This window comes from Nematolebias whitei, chromosome 10, assembly GCF_014905685.2.
Source record: "Nematolebias whitei isolate Nwh7 chromosome 10, NemWhi1, whole genome shotgun sequence".
NCBI lineage: Eukaryota > Metazoa > Chordata > Actinopteri > Cyprinodontiformes > Rivulidae > Nematolebias > Nematolebias whitei.
The window spans coordinates 27,957,339-27,973,619 of NC_056507.1; the positions used below are offsets into that span (position 1 = coordinate 27,957,339).

Below are 16,281 nucleotides of genomic sequence, written 5' to 3' on the forward strand. Positions count from 1 at the left end.
AGTTGAAACAAGAGAACTGTTTGAGATTCAAAATTGCTATTTTTAAAATTTGCATCAATGAAAGAAGTTATAAATCAAGAATTAGCATTGGTTTTTCAACTTGGTGGAATTTAGGAATTAAGTTCAACGGGCTTAAAACTATCAGGATACCTTTGAGATAAAAAATAATAAGAATAAGAATAATCTTGTACCAGGTTTGTCATTTTGTAATGAACCACAAAAAGGCTTCACAAGGAAGAACTCATCTGCTGAAAGAAGAAGCCTGGGAGAGATTCTGTATCAGGACAGAACCCAAAGCAGAAATTCAATAGCTGATAAAATAAAGGGAGAAAACTGTATTATTGTAAATTTATATTTGCTGTTTTTGTCAAAGACAATGCAACCTAACTTTTGCAACAATAATAAAGTCCATTTTATGCTTTTTGTTTTTCATTTCACAACCTTTACTGTCGCTGCTCTCTGTTGTTTTTGCACATTTTATGAAAATATTCAGAAGGTTAAAGGTTGAGCATGTCGGTGTCTGGTATTTCATTTCTCAGCGACAGTTTCTTTGACTACAGGCTGAATAAAGCGTCTCTGTCTCGGTTTTTGTTTGGAATCAGGCACGAATGCGTCGGCAGCAGATCAGCTCAGTCTGGCTCTGGCCTGGAACAGAGTGGACATCGCTCGTAATCACATATTTGTTTATGGGCACAACTTACCAGTGAGTTGTTCTGACACATTTACCAGTAAATTCAAATATTTCACAATTATAAAGCACATTATATTATTTATTAAACTATCTCAGGGGGGAGAACAGAGGGATCTGTTTAAATCAGGTTGATAAAGCCGTCTTTTAAACTCAATGTTTTGCTTATAATCAAGTTAGTGAATTTAAATCACCATTATTGGCTGACAAAAACAGTATGAGCTTGGCTATTACCCAAGTTTGATATGAATTATGATATAAAAAAGATTGAAACGTTTGTGCCACTTAAGACATGAGCTACCGTACAGCTTTCTTCTTCTTCTATGATTCCTGTCTGGTCAGCCTGCCGGAGCCATCGCCAACACAACTTCAGCAGCCATGACTCAGGAGAAACCAAAGAGCCCGGTCGGTTCTCGCAGCAAGGTTCGGGCAAAAAAAGGGAAGGGGAAGGGAAAGGCAAAACCTGAACCTCCAGAAGAAACCGACCCAAGAAAACTGGAGCTGATTCGCTGGGTGGGGAGCAGTTTTATAACTCTTTAAGGGGACGTTTGAAGGGACAGATAGGCTCACTGAGGTCTTCTTGCAGGTGAACTCTCTGGAGCAGGCGATGATGGATGCTCTGGTGTTGGACAGAGTGGACTTTGTCAAACTGTTGCTTGAGAACGGAGTCAACATTCATCATTTCCTCACCATCCCAAGGCTGGAGGAGTTATACAACACAGTGAGTCTGATAAACAATTAGGAGACAACGAAGCGGTTCTTCATGTTCTGATGGAAAACTGCACGTCGACACAGAAAATCTGCAAAGTGTGTAGAATATTTCTTCTCTCCTTACTTTTCTCAGAAACTTGGTCCTGCAAACACACTGCACGTCATAGTTAGGGATGTCAAAAAGGTAAAACAGCAATTCCCGTGATTTCAAACATCCAGCATTTTAAATTTTAGACTATTTTATCTTTCAAGTGACGCAATAAAAAACAATATTTTGCCAACTTTTGCAGGGAAACCTTCCTCCAGATTATCAGATCACTTTGATTGACATAGGTCTGGTCCTGGAGTACCTCATGGGTGGAGCTTACAGGAGTAACTACACAAGGAAGGCTTTCCGCAACCTGTACAACAATCTGTACGGGCTAAAAAGGGTATGGATGTCTAAATGAAAAGACTCGTTCAACATCTTAAGTGTTATCTGATATCAAGCTCATTTTTCTGTTGTCTTCTCACAGCCAAAAGCTTTGAAGCTCCTAGGAATGGAGGTAAGATTTTAACACTCAAATGTTCTCAGACAACCACAACAAACTCTCCTATGGCTTTCCTTTGTCTGTTAGGATGATGAACCAAGGCCAAAAGGCAAGAAAAAGCACAAAAAGAAGAAAGAAGAAGAGGTGGAAATTGATGCGGATGACCCTGAGGTGTGTCGATTCAAGTATCCCTTCCATGAGTTGATGCTGTGGGCCGTGCTGCTGAAACGCCAGAAGATGGCACTGTTCCTATGGCAGCGTGGAGAGGAGGCCATGGCAAAGGCCTTGGTGGCTTGCAAACTGTACAAGGCCATGGCCCACGAGTGCTCCGAGAGCGAATTGGTGGATGACATCTCCCAAGACCTGGAGAACAACTCCAAGTCAGTGCTACAGCAAAACACAGTCCGTCTTTACCCATGCTGCTGAGCATGACACAGTGTAGTCTCTGAACATATTTCTATGAGATGAAAGAAGTAGTGTGTTTTTTTCTTGGGATCCCTTTATAGAGAGTTTGGCCTGTTGGCTTACGAGCTGTTGGACCAGTCCTACAAGCACGATGAGCAGGTGGCCATGAAGCTCCTGACATATGAGCTGGTCAACTGGAGCAACTCCACCTGTCTGAAGCTGGCAGTTGCCGCAAAGCAACGAGATTTCATCGCTCACACGTGCAGCCAGATGTTGCTTACAGACATGTGGATGGGCTGCTTACGGATTGGGAAAAATCCTGGCCTAAAGGTTGGGAATCTTTATCTGTCTCTGCTGTGATCAGCAGGTGTAGATTTAACAAATTATTTGACAAAATAATGATGATCAACATAAAATTTGATATTTTGCAGGTTATCCTGGGAATCATTTTGCCTCCATTGATTCTACTTTTGGATTTCCGTATTGGAGATGATGCTTCCTATCAGGGACATGGAGACAAAGATGAGGGGAAAGACAAGGACGACGATGCAAAATCCAGCAAGGTCCCAGTTCAGGGTGACATATTTAATTTGGTTGCTGATCATGTAAAAGTTTCCAATAAGAAACTTAACATTGTTGCTTTAGGATCCCAGCGCTGATGCAGCTTCCCGGAAGGGGGACGAAGAGGAAGGCAGTGCTAATGTTCGCAAAATTCCCATTGGGCGAAGGTTGTTTGAGTTTTACGACGCGCCGTTCACCAAATTCTGGTTCAACACTGTAAGTTCCTTCAAAGACACTGACTTTAAACATTTATGGTGGGGGAGATCTCACAATATAACCAGTCTTCTTCTGCCAGATTTGCTATCTGGGTTATTTGATGATGTATAACTACATTATCCTGGTGAAGATGGAGCGATGGCCAACTATACAAGAGTGGACAGTCATTGCGTACATCCTGACGCTTGGCACAGAAAAAGTCCGACAGGTATAAAATCTAATACAGTTTCCTTGATGATATTCTTTTATGTTTAATTGGACTAAGCTAGATCTACAATATTTGGTGTTTAGATCCTGATGTCAGAACCAGGGAAGCTAAAGCAAAAGATAAGTGTGTGGATGGAGGACTACTGGAACATCACAGACCTAGTTGCCATCTCCACCTTTCTTCTGGGGCTGATGCTCCGGCTGCAGCCTGAACCGTACATGGGCTACGGCAGAGTCATCTACTGTATTGACATAATCTTCTGGTATATCCGCGTGTTAGACATCTTTGGAGTCAACAAGTACCTTGGACCATATGTGATGATGATCGGGAAAATGGTAGCAATAATAAAACCATGGGAAAATGTCACAACAGACATAAAAAGTGCATGATGAGTGCTAACGTTGCATTTGTTTCAGATGATTGACATGATGTACTTCGTGGTGATCATGCTGGTGGTACTCATGAGCTTTGGCGTGGCTCGGCAAGCCATCCTTCATCCAGATGAAGAGCCAACGTGGCGTCTGGCCCGAAACATTTTCTACATGCCCTACTGGATGATCTATGGGGAGGTTTTTGCCGACTCGATAGACCGTAAGACTAGAATTCATAGTAAGATTCTGTTTCCTGATTCTGGGCAGATGATCAGTGTTTATTTAAAACTCGTCTCTATCTTTCAATTTTTGGGCATTTACATCAACAAAAAAAAATCACAGTGATCCTTTAATACTTTGTCTCTCTCTGCTGGTGGATTTGTACTGCATTCATGGCAAAAATGTTGGATTAGAAACAGAATGAGCAGCATCAATGTTCTGAGTGATGATCATCTGCCTTTACAGTTTTATTTTTCATGTGAATGTTACTTTTGTCAAGGTGAAGGTAGCAAAAGAATTTAAAAAATGCAAACAAAAGTACAAAGCCTAAAATTTCATTGCTAATACAGTATATATATATATATATATATATAAAGTAAAAATATATCCATCAGTTTATAAAACCACATACACAGTTTTAATCTGTTCTCCTAGCTTAAAAAAAACTGAGAGCTAATTATCACAACCTTAACATGGAAAAATTAATGTATTTATGAATTTAGGATTTGTTTTAAATGTGAAATTTTTACTTTTAATGGAAGGGGATACTTGGTTAAATAGGTTTTTACATTGTCGTAATTGGAATGGGTAGCTAAAGGTCTTCGATGCAACTGTATATTATTATATTTAGGAAAGAGACGTAAAATAAGAACAAAGGCAACTTTATGTCAAAAATGCCATTTTTTCATTTCTAAACTTTGTTCTTTCAACTAACCCATCATTCAATTGCCAATATGATATTTAGCCCTGATCAATATATGACATCATCCTTAGATAGAGAACTTTACTAATTGGCTTTTATGTATGTGAATGTTCCTGTAAAGTGCCCCGAGACAACTTTGTTGTGATTTGGTGCTATATAAATAAACTGAATTGAATTGACATCTTTTTGGGGAACGGCTTTGCTCATATCAGAAATCCAACAGCAAATCATGTTTTGTATGTACAAGAACAGCTGTAGCTCTTAAAAACAAGTAGAACACTCATAAGCCTGCAGGAAACAGGAATCATAGGAAAGGACAAAAATAATGTAAAGACCTGATTTTTTAAATGCAGTTTAAACAGAATATTAAACAACAAAACTATGTAAATCCAAAAACAGTTAACCTTCTCATGAAAAAACTTACTGAGTGCTGTTAGACTAAAAGATGACACAACTCCAATTTTCAAAGTACATGTGTATGATTTGAAGTTCAAACTCTTCGGTTTGTGTTCACATTTAGACTGTTTTAAATTTAGATTAGCTCTCAACAGTTTGAATAGACAGATTAGTGCCCCATCCTTTCATTAACATCAGCTTCACCTTGACAGAAAAACAAATGGAAAAACACCCTCTGGTTTTTGATGCTAACACTCTCTTTGTTTCTGTGGAACTGCGGTTTTCTGGGATTGTTTTACAAGTCTATGCAATGGAAATAAATCGTAAGTAGTCTTTAAGTCAAGGATGTTTCTTCTTATTTGTGTCCTTTAGTTGTAATGAAAAGTATTGCCATTACCTTCTTTCCACACAGCTCCATGTGGAGAACATTTATACGATGAAGATGGGAAGAAACTTCCACCATGTATCCCCGGGGCCTGGCTCACGCCTGCCATCATGGCTTGTTACCTACTTGTGGCAAACATCCTTCTGGTCAACCTGCTCATTGCGGTCTTCAAGTACATAAATATTCCTCCAAACATCTGCCTGACCTGAAACATCCATGTGCACTCACCAGTTTGAATTTTCTCTCCATCGCAGCAACACCTTTTTTGAAGTCAAGTCCATTTCCAACCAGGTGTGGAAGTTTCAAAGATACCAGCTGATCATGACCTTTCACGACCGTCCCATTCTGCCTCCCCCTCTCATCATCCTCAGCCACCTCTACATCCTCTTCAACAGGCTGTTTCGACGCTGCGTGAAGAAGAAGCAGGAGGGAGAGCTGGACGAGAAGGACCGAGGCCTCAGTAAGTCTCACTTATCCATACGTGTCAGAATCATAATGGTTACATACACTAAAGATCGAGAACATCCCTTAACCTCGTTGTAGGTGGCAACACAAATACTATGGTTGCATTTTATCTAACGAGTCAAAGAAAATGAATTTTAAATTGTCTCATTGTTCAATTTAGAGCTCAGACTGAATCCAGAAGAGCTAAAGAACCTGTATGAGTTTGAAGAACAATGCGTGGAGGTATATTTTCGTGAAAAAGAAGATGAGCAACAGTCGTCAAGTGATGAGCGCATCAAGGTCACCTCAGAGAGGTAAAATTCCTCCACTTTTGTTTTTGATTCAAAGCACTCAGCAGTTTTTAATCTTCGTCATTTCCCTGGCAGAGTTGAGAACATGTCGATGCGTCTTGAGGAGGTGAACGAGAGGGAGAACACCATGAAGGCATCCCTGCAGACAGTTGATCTGCGTCTGGCCCAGCTAGAGGAGCTCCACGGTCGTATGGCAGCTGCACTAGAGAAGCTTGCAGGAGTGGACAAGCAGGAGCTGACCCGAACCTTCTCACGAAACTCGTCCGTGAATGACCCTTCCTGCCTCCTTCGCCAGGGCAGCATTAACAGCGCTGACGGTTACAGCCTTTACCGCTTCCACATGGACATGGAAGAGTTTGCATCCAAGCAAAAAGACTCCGAAGAGAAAGGCGGCCTCGAGAGACAGCGCAGTTTGCGACAAGCTGCCAGCACATGCGCCCTCTACACCAAGGAAGGTGGTCAGACTCTAGAGGTTGGTGGTTTGGAGAGATCACAAGCCAGTTCATGTGTGGACATTCTCATATCTCCGTGTGAACAAAAGCCAGCTTCTGGGGCATCAAGTCAAGAAACTATAGCCAACATGAAGCAAGGCAGCACAATGCTGTTGGATAAACTAATGGACAAAAACAGACTAAAACCTTTATCCCCTCCTAAAAGGACTAAGTCGCTTAAACACTTTCCAGCTGACGAACAACCCACATCTCCTTTGACGAAGAGAAGAGCTATGAGCACCATCACTGTCCACCCTCCTGATAATCCAGAGGAAGCTGGTAAGTCCACAGGGAAAGCTAGCCGTCCCAAAATGGCCTCGTCTCCAAGAAGAGAAAAATCTCTGAGTCATCTTCCAACAGAAAGCCAGAGTCAGACATCTCCCATCTTTAGAAAGAGGACTATGAGCAGCCTCGTGTACAACCCAGCTGATGCAGACGATAGCATTCAGACAAAAAGTCAAAATCAGTGGTCAGCAAATCAGGAGTTCAGCGTCCATCCAAGTGCTTTAAGTCTCATGCCTAAAGTATCAACAGTCCAGCACCTTACACCGCAGTACCACACTGCCACCACACTTACAGAGTATGAAAATCTGAATAATGCTTATGCACTTCCTTCAGAAGCTGAAGAAAGGACACCACAAATGGAACAAGAGGACAACCAAGTGGGAACAAAGGCCAAGCGAAACCCCTCAGACGCCGCGGACTATCTGACGGTAACTGATAAAAGCCATTTGCGATCCTACAGGTCGCAGAGCTGCAACGCAAGCGACAAAAAAGGGAAGCTCTTCGTGTCGTCAAAGGAACCGAGAGCCTGCAGCAGTGAGCGGGACCTCACTAGAACAACTAGAGCTTCAGCCGTCGGACCAGAGACGGAGAGAAAGAAGATGATGGAGGCAGGAAAGACGGAAGACGGTGCGCCACGAGAGGAATGAAAGCAATACATAACAGAGAGGCACAAACTGACTTCAACAAGCAACAGTTCAATAAAGAGACACATGACTGATTTGAACATCAATGAGAAACTCCTAAAATATTTCAGGACTACATGAAAGAAAAAAAACAAACGCTTCGAATGAATATTAATTTCCTTTACTGTTGCTACTAACATACAAGAGCCTACAGGACATAATCAACAAAACAGTAGTCTTCACCGACTGTTTTCAGGTTGGACGTGTAAAGAACCTAACGTCTTCTCTTTTAGGAAAGAATTAAAAAAAAATACATGCATACACAATGTGAACTGTAAAAACACGACGTTTGGCATTTTTTATACACCTTCTGTAAACATTTTTTTGTCCTCTTAAGATTCTGTGCTTAATAATGACCCCTCAAGAGTTTCCTACATCTTTCATGCAAATGCAAATACAAATAATAATAATAATAATAATAATAATAATCCTGAAAGAGTATGTTTTCAGTGCAACTTCCTCTGGGCAAAAAAACAAACAATTTCTTACACTGTATGTTTTCAACACTAAAACTTGTATAAATAGTTCAAATGTAAAAAATAAAAAAGGAGAGGGGAAAAAAAGTCCTGGTTTTTTTTTGTCTGATTTATCAAAACTCTGAAGATTCTTTGAGGTCAGGATAATGTCTGTGCAACAAAAGGCCATAAGCGTAATAAAAACAAAAACAAGAAACAAAAATGTTCACAAATACAATCAATGCTGAGACTTGATATATTCGTGTCACAGCATTATAATAAAAATCTGGCAATAGGTAGAACGTATAAAATGATGCTACGATACGAAAGAGTAAGACAACAGTGTGCCACTGATATGGTTTCATGTCAGCCCACTGTGAGCAGGCACTGCAAGGTCAGCTACAAACCACCGCGGCAGGTCTTTTGCATCTTTCCCCATTTTTTGTTCAGGTAATTAGGGCGGCAAGTCAACCGCCCACAATCCGGTGACCTCAGGTGGCGATAAGACCTCCTGATGATGAGCAGAGTCGTCGCCGCTGCAGTCAGGAAGGCCAAGAGGCGGAACAGGGTCACAGCAGAAACGTGGAAATCGTAAGCCGGCAACTTACACGAGCGAACACTTGAAGAACTTGATCCTCTTTGATTTTTTATCGGTGATCTTGACAGGTTTTCCCGATCCATCGCCGTTGCTGTCGGCCTAAAAGGGAAGGAAACGGCAGCGAGTTAGTCAGAAGAAGGTGCTGCATCTATTTTAGGAACGTCTTCACTACTTACGGTCTTGGAGCGCAGGTTGTGTAAGATGTCTTTGGCCACCGTATAAAAAGCCTTGGGCAAAAGAACGAGAAAAGCAAATCTTTATTTGACCAGAAATAGTTGATCCTGTGTGAGAATTTATGAGTATTCAAACTTTCGTCTAACCTCTTCTACATTTAGGCCAGACTTGGCACTGGTCTCCAAGAACTTCACTCCGTAATCAATAGCCAGCTAAATGGAAATTTAAATAACATCAGTCACTACAAATTACAAAACTATTTGCCTTTGAAGGCTTTTTAAGTCATGACTCACCTTTTCACCTCTGTCTTTAGACACCTGTCTCCTGTCAGTCATGTCACATTTGTTACCCAGGATCATCTTCTCTATGTCAGATGAGGCATGCTGCGAAACAGAGATTTTATTTTATTTTTTTTACAAACGTGGTTGTTTCATAGAAATACAACTTTAGCTGGTAATCTAAAGTCTAAACTCACCTCTTCAATATTCCTAATCCAGTTTTTGATGTTGTCGAAGGACTTCTCGTTGCAGATGTCATAGACCAACATGATACCCTGCAAAGAAGCAAAAGAAAAAGCACGAACCATGACATGAAGGACAAAGGCATCTTCACAGAAGTAAAGTTTGAGAAGCAGGGACTCACCATTGCTCCTCTGTAGTAAGCTGTAGTTATGGTGCGAAACCTCTCCTGTCCTGCAGTGTCCCTGAATGCATCAAAAAGATGCTGCTCAAAAAGGAAGCATTTTCTCTCAAAAAGTACTTTCTTTCACTTTGCTTCTTCTTTTTATTTTTAAAAAAAGGGGAACATTCACTCAAATGTCACTCTCACCAAATCTGGAGTTTGACTCTCTTTCCTTCCAGCTCTATTGTTCTGATCTTGAAGTCTATGCCTGTTTCAAAAGAAAAGGTCACATCATTCTCACACCATCACTTATAGTCTGACAAAATATGGCAGAATATCATCTGAGATAAAGCTATAATAAAATAAGTATTAATAGGTTGCATTAGTAATATATATAGTAGTGATGGATGTGAGCTTCCATATAATTATAATCTGGAATCAACCAGCCAGTGTATTATTGGACAATACGAGCATTACTAGCTGTCAGTGGGTCAACAAACAGTAGTAATAAATAAATGTGTCTCCTTGGAGTGTCCGCAGGGCATACTCGCCTATTGTGGAGATGAAGGTGGTATTAAAGGAATCCTCGCTGAACCTGAACAGCAGACATGTCTTTCCGACGCCGCTGTCTCCGATGAGCAGCAGTTTAAACAGATAGTCGTACGTTTTCGCCATTTAAACAACCCGCTGGGCTCCGACGCGTTGGGTTCGGAAAGGCCGTTCGGTGCCGGCTGCGTTTGGCCCGTGTTGAAATCCACAGCTGTCGTTTGTCGAGGGAAACACGCAGACTGCTGCCAGGCAGCGCAGAGAGGCTCGTGCCGGAGGGTGGTGACGTCAATGTTCGCTTTGCACCATGGGCGATGTAGTTTCAGATGACGCGGCGGTTTGAAGCTAACCTGCAGAGTTCGCTAATGTAGCTGTATTTTTTTTTATTATTTTTAAACCTTTACAAGGAAAGAAATGTTCTGGGCATGTATGTACTGATGGCGATAGTTAAAACATACATCTATTTCTTTACTTTAAAAAAATTATACCTTGAATTTCAAATGTATTTTTTTTATTTACTACACGTCTAATTTTGAAGGAAAACTTAAGTGTTGTAAGCTTTGTTAGTTATGCTTTACTAAAACGTTAATTAAATAAATTGAAGTTAAGAAACTATGTTAACAAAATATGTTTCAGTTAGGGGGAAAATAAAATAAAAATACATAAAAAAAATTGAAACCTTAATTATTCATAACACCAACAGCTTGCTGTATTTTACTGAAATATTTAAATATAAAATGCTCTCTGAATCAGAAAGTTAAAAATATACTTTTTTTTTCTGTTAGGGTACTTTGCAGTTTGGTGCGACACCAAAGCTTCTGAGACCTAAAATATTGCTAGAGCATTACTATTATTGTTTTTTGGTTGGTTTTTTATTTTCAAAATGTGCTACTTTGACTAAGATTATCTGAAACTAAACTTAATTGTTCCTGTCGAATCAGAAAATACTTGCAAATAAATCAAAAGTTGTGGAATATTTTTAAAAATAAAAGTTCCCTCTCCTGGATCCAAGCACAACTTCCTGATTTGTTTGTATTCATCTGAAATACAGTTAATAGCAGAATATACACATATACAGTATGTATAATGTATTTGAAGGCTGTAAATAAGTTACACTCTAAGGGAGTCTTTTAAAGTACTTCAGTTAAAGTTGATTTAAGTGCAGATAAATTTATTTCTAGCCACAAGATCATGACAGGCAGGCTTCAAGTTTTTTCTTCTGACTCAGTCATTTTGAAGGTATTGTACACATTTCAGTATTTTAATAAAAATAAAAGTGCAGTCATTGCGTTGATGCATAATTTAGTTCCCCATTTAGACACTTAAGCAATTTTAGACACTACACGTTTCAAGTAAAACTGGTGTCATTTCTTCTTGGGTTGTGGTGAGAACAAAGTGTTCAGTCATGTGCAGTCACATGTTGCCGCTCTCGGAGGAAGTATTAAAACATTTGTTTTTTCATAGAAATTGCCAATTTAGCATTTTTCATTGTGTAAAGTCCAACTTTATGCAACAGATAACCAAGAGATGTTAAGTCAGTAAACATGCCATAATAGTTCAAAAGTATTTTATTCAACAGGTTTAAAATATTTGTCATAACAATCGACCTTCACAGAAAGTATACAAAAATTGTCCTTTCAGCTTTTGAGCAGAAACATTTGGGTGATAATTATGTACACAAGGACAACACGGAAACAAAAATACAGCTTCTTATATTTGGAGCATACAGCTCTGTGTGCATGTTTGTATCAAAGATTAAAAAAAAACAACAACAACTTAAACTAGCAGTGAAAAAGTGAAGGGGAGGTTGAATCATGAACAAATATAAAAAAAGGACTTTAACTACACTCTACATTCAGTGGGTCTGACACTGCACCCCTCCTCTGGGCCCGTCCTCATCTTCCTCGTACACCTCCCTGCTGTAGTGTTTCTGCTGAGAACTGAGCTCCACCTCACAGAGGTCCACCTCCTCCATGTCGTCGCTCATCATCACTTCCTCTCTGGGAGGAAGCAGCCTTTCCAGCTGGAACATGAGATGCTCTGGGAGCCAGTGTTTTTCTGGGAACTCCACCTGAGGAATAAATTGTCATCATCGTTTGTTTGACAGGTGACATGTGAGCGCACTGTAAAGAGAAAATGTTCAACATCATACCTGGAACTGAATGATGAGCTGTCCCTTTTCATAAGGATCCCTGTACAGTGGCATGCCCTCGTTCTGGATGCATTTGACGTCGTTGTGTTTGATGACGTCACCTGAAAGTATTACAGACGTTAATAATATATTCACAAGTACCACAGAGCGTGGCGCTGGGCTGTTGCAGGTTCTGTACCTGGTTTTGTGCTGACGATGAGCGTTCTGTTGTCTAATGTCTGAACGGTCTTACTGAAGCCACACAAGGCCTCTACAAGTCTGATGTCCATCTTCATGACCAAGTCGTTGTCTCGTCTCTGGAAAACTGGGTGTTCCTTCTGATCCAGGACAATTACTACATCTCCAGGCTCCAGTCCAGGCTCCTGGTCACCCTCTCCATGAAACGTGATTTTCTGACCATCTTTCATACCTGATGAGAAGCATTTATGTTGCTCAACACTTTCTGCTCATCAAAATACCTGAGTATCTGAGGTCAAAGTATCTTACCTTTGTCAATGTGAACCTCGAGAATCTTCTTCTTGCGTTCTACTTTGAGTCCGTTGCAGCTCTTGCAGCGGTCCTTAGAGCTAAATTTTTCCCCCTGTCCCTGGCAGTCAGAGCACATCGATTGGATCTGCTGAATCATGCCTGGCCCCAGCTGTTGCACTCTGATCTGCACACCTCTTCCTTTGCACGTTGAGCACTTCTCCAAGGCACCCTTTTTACCACCGTAACCTGTGATTAAAAACACAAAGCTCATTTCTTCTGACACCAGTAGATGTGATTTTATTTTGTTGAATTAAATCAAGCACTTACCGTCACATTTCTCACAGATGACATTCTTCTGAAGCCCGAGTTTCCTTGTTGAACCATTGTACATTTCCTCCAGTGTAACAGCAAGCTGATGAACAACATTCTTCCCTACAGATAAATAAAATATATGCACATGTTAAACCTTTTTATTCTCTACAACATCCTGAGTCAGTTCTTAAGATTTTGAAATCATAGCATACCTCTCCTCTCCCTCTGCATCCGTCCTCCACCTCCAAAGAACATGTCAAATATGTCCATTGGAGAAGCTCCTGAGTTCATGCCTCCCTCTTTGATAGCTTGCTCCCCTCCTTGGTCGTACAAGTCCCTCTTCTTGGGATCTGATAGCACTTCATATGCCTGGGAGATGAGCTTAAACTGTGAAAACAAAGTAAAAAAATTGAACTCTTCACATAAAAACTACAGTACATACCAAATACCAGTTTTTTTCATACACTAAAGTCCCTCTGATAGTCTGTTCACTGAAAAAGAATATATTATTCTTAAAGTGATGTTTTGTTTACATGTTACGTGTATAAAAGGTGGTATCTCATTGGGGAGCAACTAATTAGAGAAAGGGTTAGTGACGGAGTCTCCAGAATGTTTTGAAATGTTTACGGCGAGTTAATTTCCTAGCACGAGTCACAGAAGCTTTCAGTCTTATTCACATTTTGAACATGTTAAAAAAAAAAAGTGCAACATATTTTCACACGTCTTGTATTTTACGATCTGAATTGTCTTGAGCATTTCCAACCCAAGAGTCCGGGAGTTCTCATTAACAAACAACAACAACGATAATGCATTTTATTTGTTAGCGCCTTTCAAGACACTTCACAACATTAAAAACACAAAATAAAACAATACAAAATGGCTATAAAAACACTAATCCAAGAAGAAAATAAAAAATTAAAGTGAGAAGGCTAACTTGAACAGATGAGTTTTGAGTTGTGATTTGAAGGTCTGAAGGGAGTCAATATTACGGATGTCTGGGGGAAGAGCGTTCCAGAGTTGGGGGGCAGAGTGAGAAAAGGCTCTGTGTCCCGTGGTGCTGAGGCGGACGAGAGGCACGTTGAGGTGAATGGAAGAGGAAGAACGAAGAGAGCGTGAATGGGTGATAATGGAAACATCCCATGCTGACAATAATGACTGAAAAAAATAAATCTACTCTTAAATCTGCCTGTCTTCATTTCAAGTGTACCGCAGCAAATTAAATCACAAATATGAGGAAGGCTGCTAGATTTTCTCGCAATTCTGAGAATCTAACACATCTTTAAACAGTAGCAGCCCAGTGAGACTTATGTCTTTCTGACCAGGAGGGGCAGCAAGTTTATGGGCAGGATGGGGAGCAGTGCCACCCCTGGACCTCCCTAAAAGTGTATAAGTGCCATGTGTTGTCATCATTGTATGCTCCCATACAATGACAAAATTAGTTCTCTGCTGTTAACACACCACACCTGAGATCAGTGTTGCCAAGTCTGCTTATTTATTATAAATGACTTTGGGCTTATTTTTTTCTAAAGTCGCTTGTTAATCTTGAGTCGCGGGTTGTGGTTTTTTTGGGCTCATTTTGAACGCAAGTTGCTTATTTGGGCTGGACTTTCTTTCCAAGTGAAACTAGTTGATTATCTCCCAGCTCCGCACAATAAAGCAAAAGACGAGTGGTAGTAGGTAGTTTGTCCCTTCCGCGCCCCCGTTTCCTGTTTATCGCTCCGCCCAAGTTGGCGAGGTGACAGACCCAAACACTCATACTGTAGCCGACCACTAGTGGGCTCCACTCACACGCAGATGTCAGAATGTCGTTTTTTAAAAATTACGTAGAAAAAATATGATTTTTGGCATAAAAGTATGTTATTCGAACTGTTTTGCATAATTTTGCTGTTTATATGTAATGCCATAACAAATGTATGTTTATACTGTTTTAAAAACGGCCTCTGTTTTACACATTGTGGTGGGTTGCCAGTTGGGCTTGTTTTCATGCTTATTTCTATCGTGAGATCTGGCAACACTGGGTAGAGGGCAGCTGCCCCAGAGGCAATTAGGGATTAGATGTCCAGCTCATGAACACCACGACATGTGCAGCATAGCAGGGAATACCACTTGTCTTTCTAGTCCCGAGTTGGCTGCCCTACCTCTAAACCGTCTGTGCCTCATAAATCCTGTGGCTGCCTTAGAGCAGAGAGGTTAATTTAGGAGCATTTTGCAGAAGTGGAGGGGAAAAGGCCAAATATATCATGTAAAAGCACAGGATTACTGGTTTGTTTGAGAAAATAACGTCAGAAGAATGTGATCAGGTACTTCAGCCCTGAGGCTCTCAGATTTCCCTGCAGCAGCAGCTGTGGTCTCGATGCTTCCAGAAAGTTCCAGTGGTTCAACTGCACGTTGTGTTACCAACAGCCGCTAACGGACGTCTGGACGCCGTAACACAAAAAATACGTTTCATTAAAACAAAAACTCAGCATGTCTCTTACCTTTTCTCCCTCGTTCGGATTCTTGTCGGGGTGATATTTAAGCGCCAGTTTTCTGTACGCTTTTTTGATTTCGCCCATCGACGCTTTCGGGCTGACACCGAGCAGATCATAGAAGCCCGTTTCGTGAACCATTTTGACGAATCTGTGAAATAATAAAGCGAACAATACACATTTATTAACCTTATATTCTTGTGGTATTATCCCGACCCGGCTGCGTCAAGAAACTACGGCAACCGGCACGTGCGATACATCAGTTGGAGAAAAAAAAAAACTGTTCCGAAATGTTCGAGCTTTTTAGCTAAATAAAGCTCGAAGCTGCAGCGGAGGAACTCACTTTCTCTGTGTTTCCGAGCTAGAAGGAAGCTTGACGGGTTTACTATCTGTCTGTGGCTGACAGGAACAGCACGACCGGTTCTTATAGCAGCACCGCTCGATGTCAGAACTTTCTGGAGGGCTGCTATGAGAAACCGGAAGTGACGTACTGCGACGTTGGCTCACCGCATGGAGTCTCGAAAAGTCCAGAACACGAAAAAGGAGGCGCTGTCTTGACCCAGTTCCTTCTGGGGGTTGTATTAATTTCATATGAAGGGCAGTGGGTGACTGACTTTTCAAGGATGTTATGTAAGACACAGCTAAAATAAAAATAAATAGGTGGATAGTGTTGCTCTTACATAAAGAGCATATTTAGCAAGTAGCTGAAGCCTTAAATAGTTTTAGCTGTTCTCACACGTTAAACAATGTTTGGGCTCGAGTGGGACAAAATAAGATCAACTGGGGAAATCAGCAACAATTATGTTTTTGTGTTTCTAAGTGTGTGCCTCCAAGCCTGTTATCAAATTATCTATTGAACCACTGGACATATTTCAATTAA

At 40.8% G+C, this 16,281-nt stretch overlaps 3 protein-coding genes across 3 annotated transcripts in view; 1 reads left to right on the forward strand and 2 right to left on the reverse strand.

The window, feature by feature from the left end:
• Nucleotides 1-1,848, forward strand: part of trpm1b (transient receptor potential cation channel, subfamily M, member 1b) — an 8,250-nt gene extending 6,402 nt beyond the window's left edge. Inside the window, exons 10-13 of the mRNA XM_037683527.1 lie at nt 603-703; nt 1,275-1,409; nt 1,533-1,583; nt 1,690-1,848. Coding sequence (XP_037539455.1) covers nt 603-703; nt 1,275-1,409; nt 1,533-1,583; nt 1,690-1,848 — 446 coding nt within the window. The remainder of the gene's footprint in view (nt 1-602; nt 704-1,274; nt 1,410-1,532; nt 1,584-1,689) is intronic.
• Nucleotides 1,849-8,356: 6,508 nt separating this feature from the next.
• LOC119416299 (ras-related protein Rab-8B) lies at nt 8,357-10,279 on the reverse strand. Its single transcript, XM_037683529.1, has 8 exons — nt 10,007-10,279; nt 9,663-9,723; nt 9,477-9,537; nt 9,310-9,387; nt 9,128-9,217; nt 8,981-9,046; nt 8,837-8,887; nt 8,357-8,759 (listed from the first exon to the last, which is right to left on the reverse strand). The coding sequence occupies exons 1-8, from the start codon at nt 10,128-10,130 to the stop codon at nt 8,667-8,669; spliced, it is 624 nt and encodes a 207-aa protein (XP_037539457.1). The 5' UTR covers nt 10,131-10,279; the 3' UTR covers nt 8,357-8,666.
• Nucleotides 10,280-11,597: 1,318 nt separating this feature from the next.
• dnaja (DnaJ heat shock protein family (Hsp40) member A) lies at nt 11,598-15,884 on the reverse strand. The gene is made up of 8 exons (XM_037683528.1): nt 15,745-15,884; nt 15,411-15,552; nt 13,146-13,320; nt 12,949-13,053; nt 12,640-12,867; nt 12,332-12,562; nt 12,154-12,254; nt 11,598-12,072 (listed from the first exon to the last, which is right to left on the reverse strand). The coding sequence occupies exons 2-8, from the start codon at nt 15,540-15,542 to the stop codon at nt 11,857-11,859; spliced, it is 1,188 nt and encodes a 395-aa protein (XP_037539456.1). The 5' UTR covers nt 15,543-15,552; nt 15,745-15,884; the 3' UTR covers nt 11,598-11,856.
• Between the last annotated feature and the right edge of the window lie 397 nt (nt 15,885-16,281).

What these genes read in the sequence shown, in the direction of transcription:
- LOC119416299 (XM_037683529.1), bottom strand. Translation starts at nt 10,130, where the DNA reads ATGGCGAAAACGTACGACTATCTGTTTAAACTGCTGCTCATCGGAGAC. An exon ending in CTTACTACAGAGGAGCAATG is followed by an intron (nt 9,388 to 9,476) that starts GTGAGTCCCTGC and finishes GCTTCTTTGCAG; the next exon opens with GGTATCATGTTGGTCTATGA. An exon ending in GGATTAGGAATATTGAAGAG is followed by an intron (nt 9,218 to 9,309) that starts GTGAGTTTAGAC and finishes TCTGTTTCGCAG; the next exon opens with CATGCCTCATCTGACATAGA.
- dnaja (XM_037683528.1), bottom strand. Translation starts at nt 15,542, where the DNA reads ATGGTTCACGAAACGGGCTTCTATGATCTGCTCGGTGTCAGCCCGAAA. An exon ending in GATGCAGAGGGAGAGGAGAG is followed by an intron (nt 13,054 to 13,145) that starts GTATGCTATGAT and finishes ATTTATCTGTAG; the next exon opens with GGAAGAATGTTGTTCATCAG. An exon ending in AGCTCATCATTCAGTTCCAG is followed by an intron (nt 12,073 to 12,153) that starts GTATGATGTTGA and finishes TTTATTCCTCAG; the next exon opens with GTGGAGTTCCCAGAAAAACA.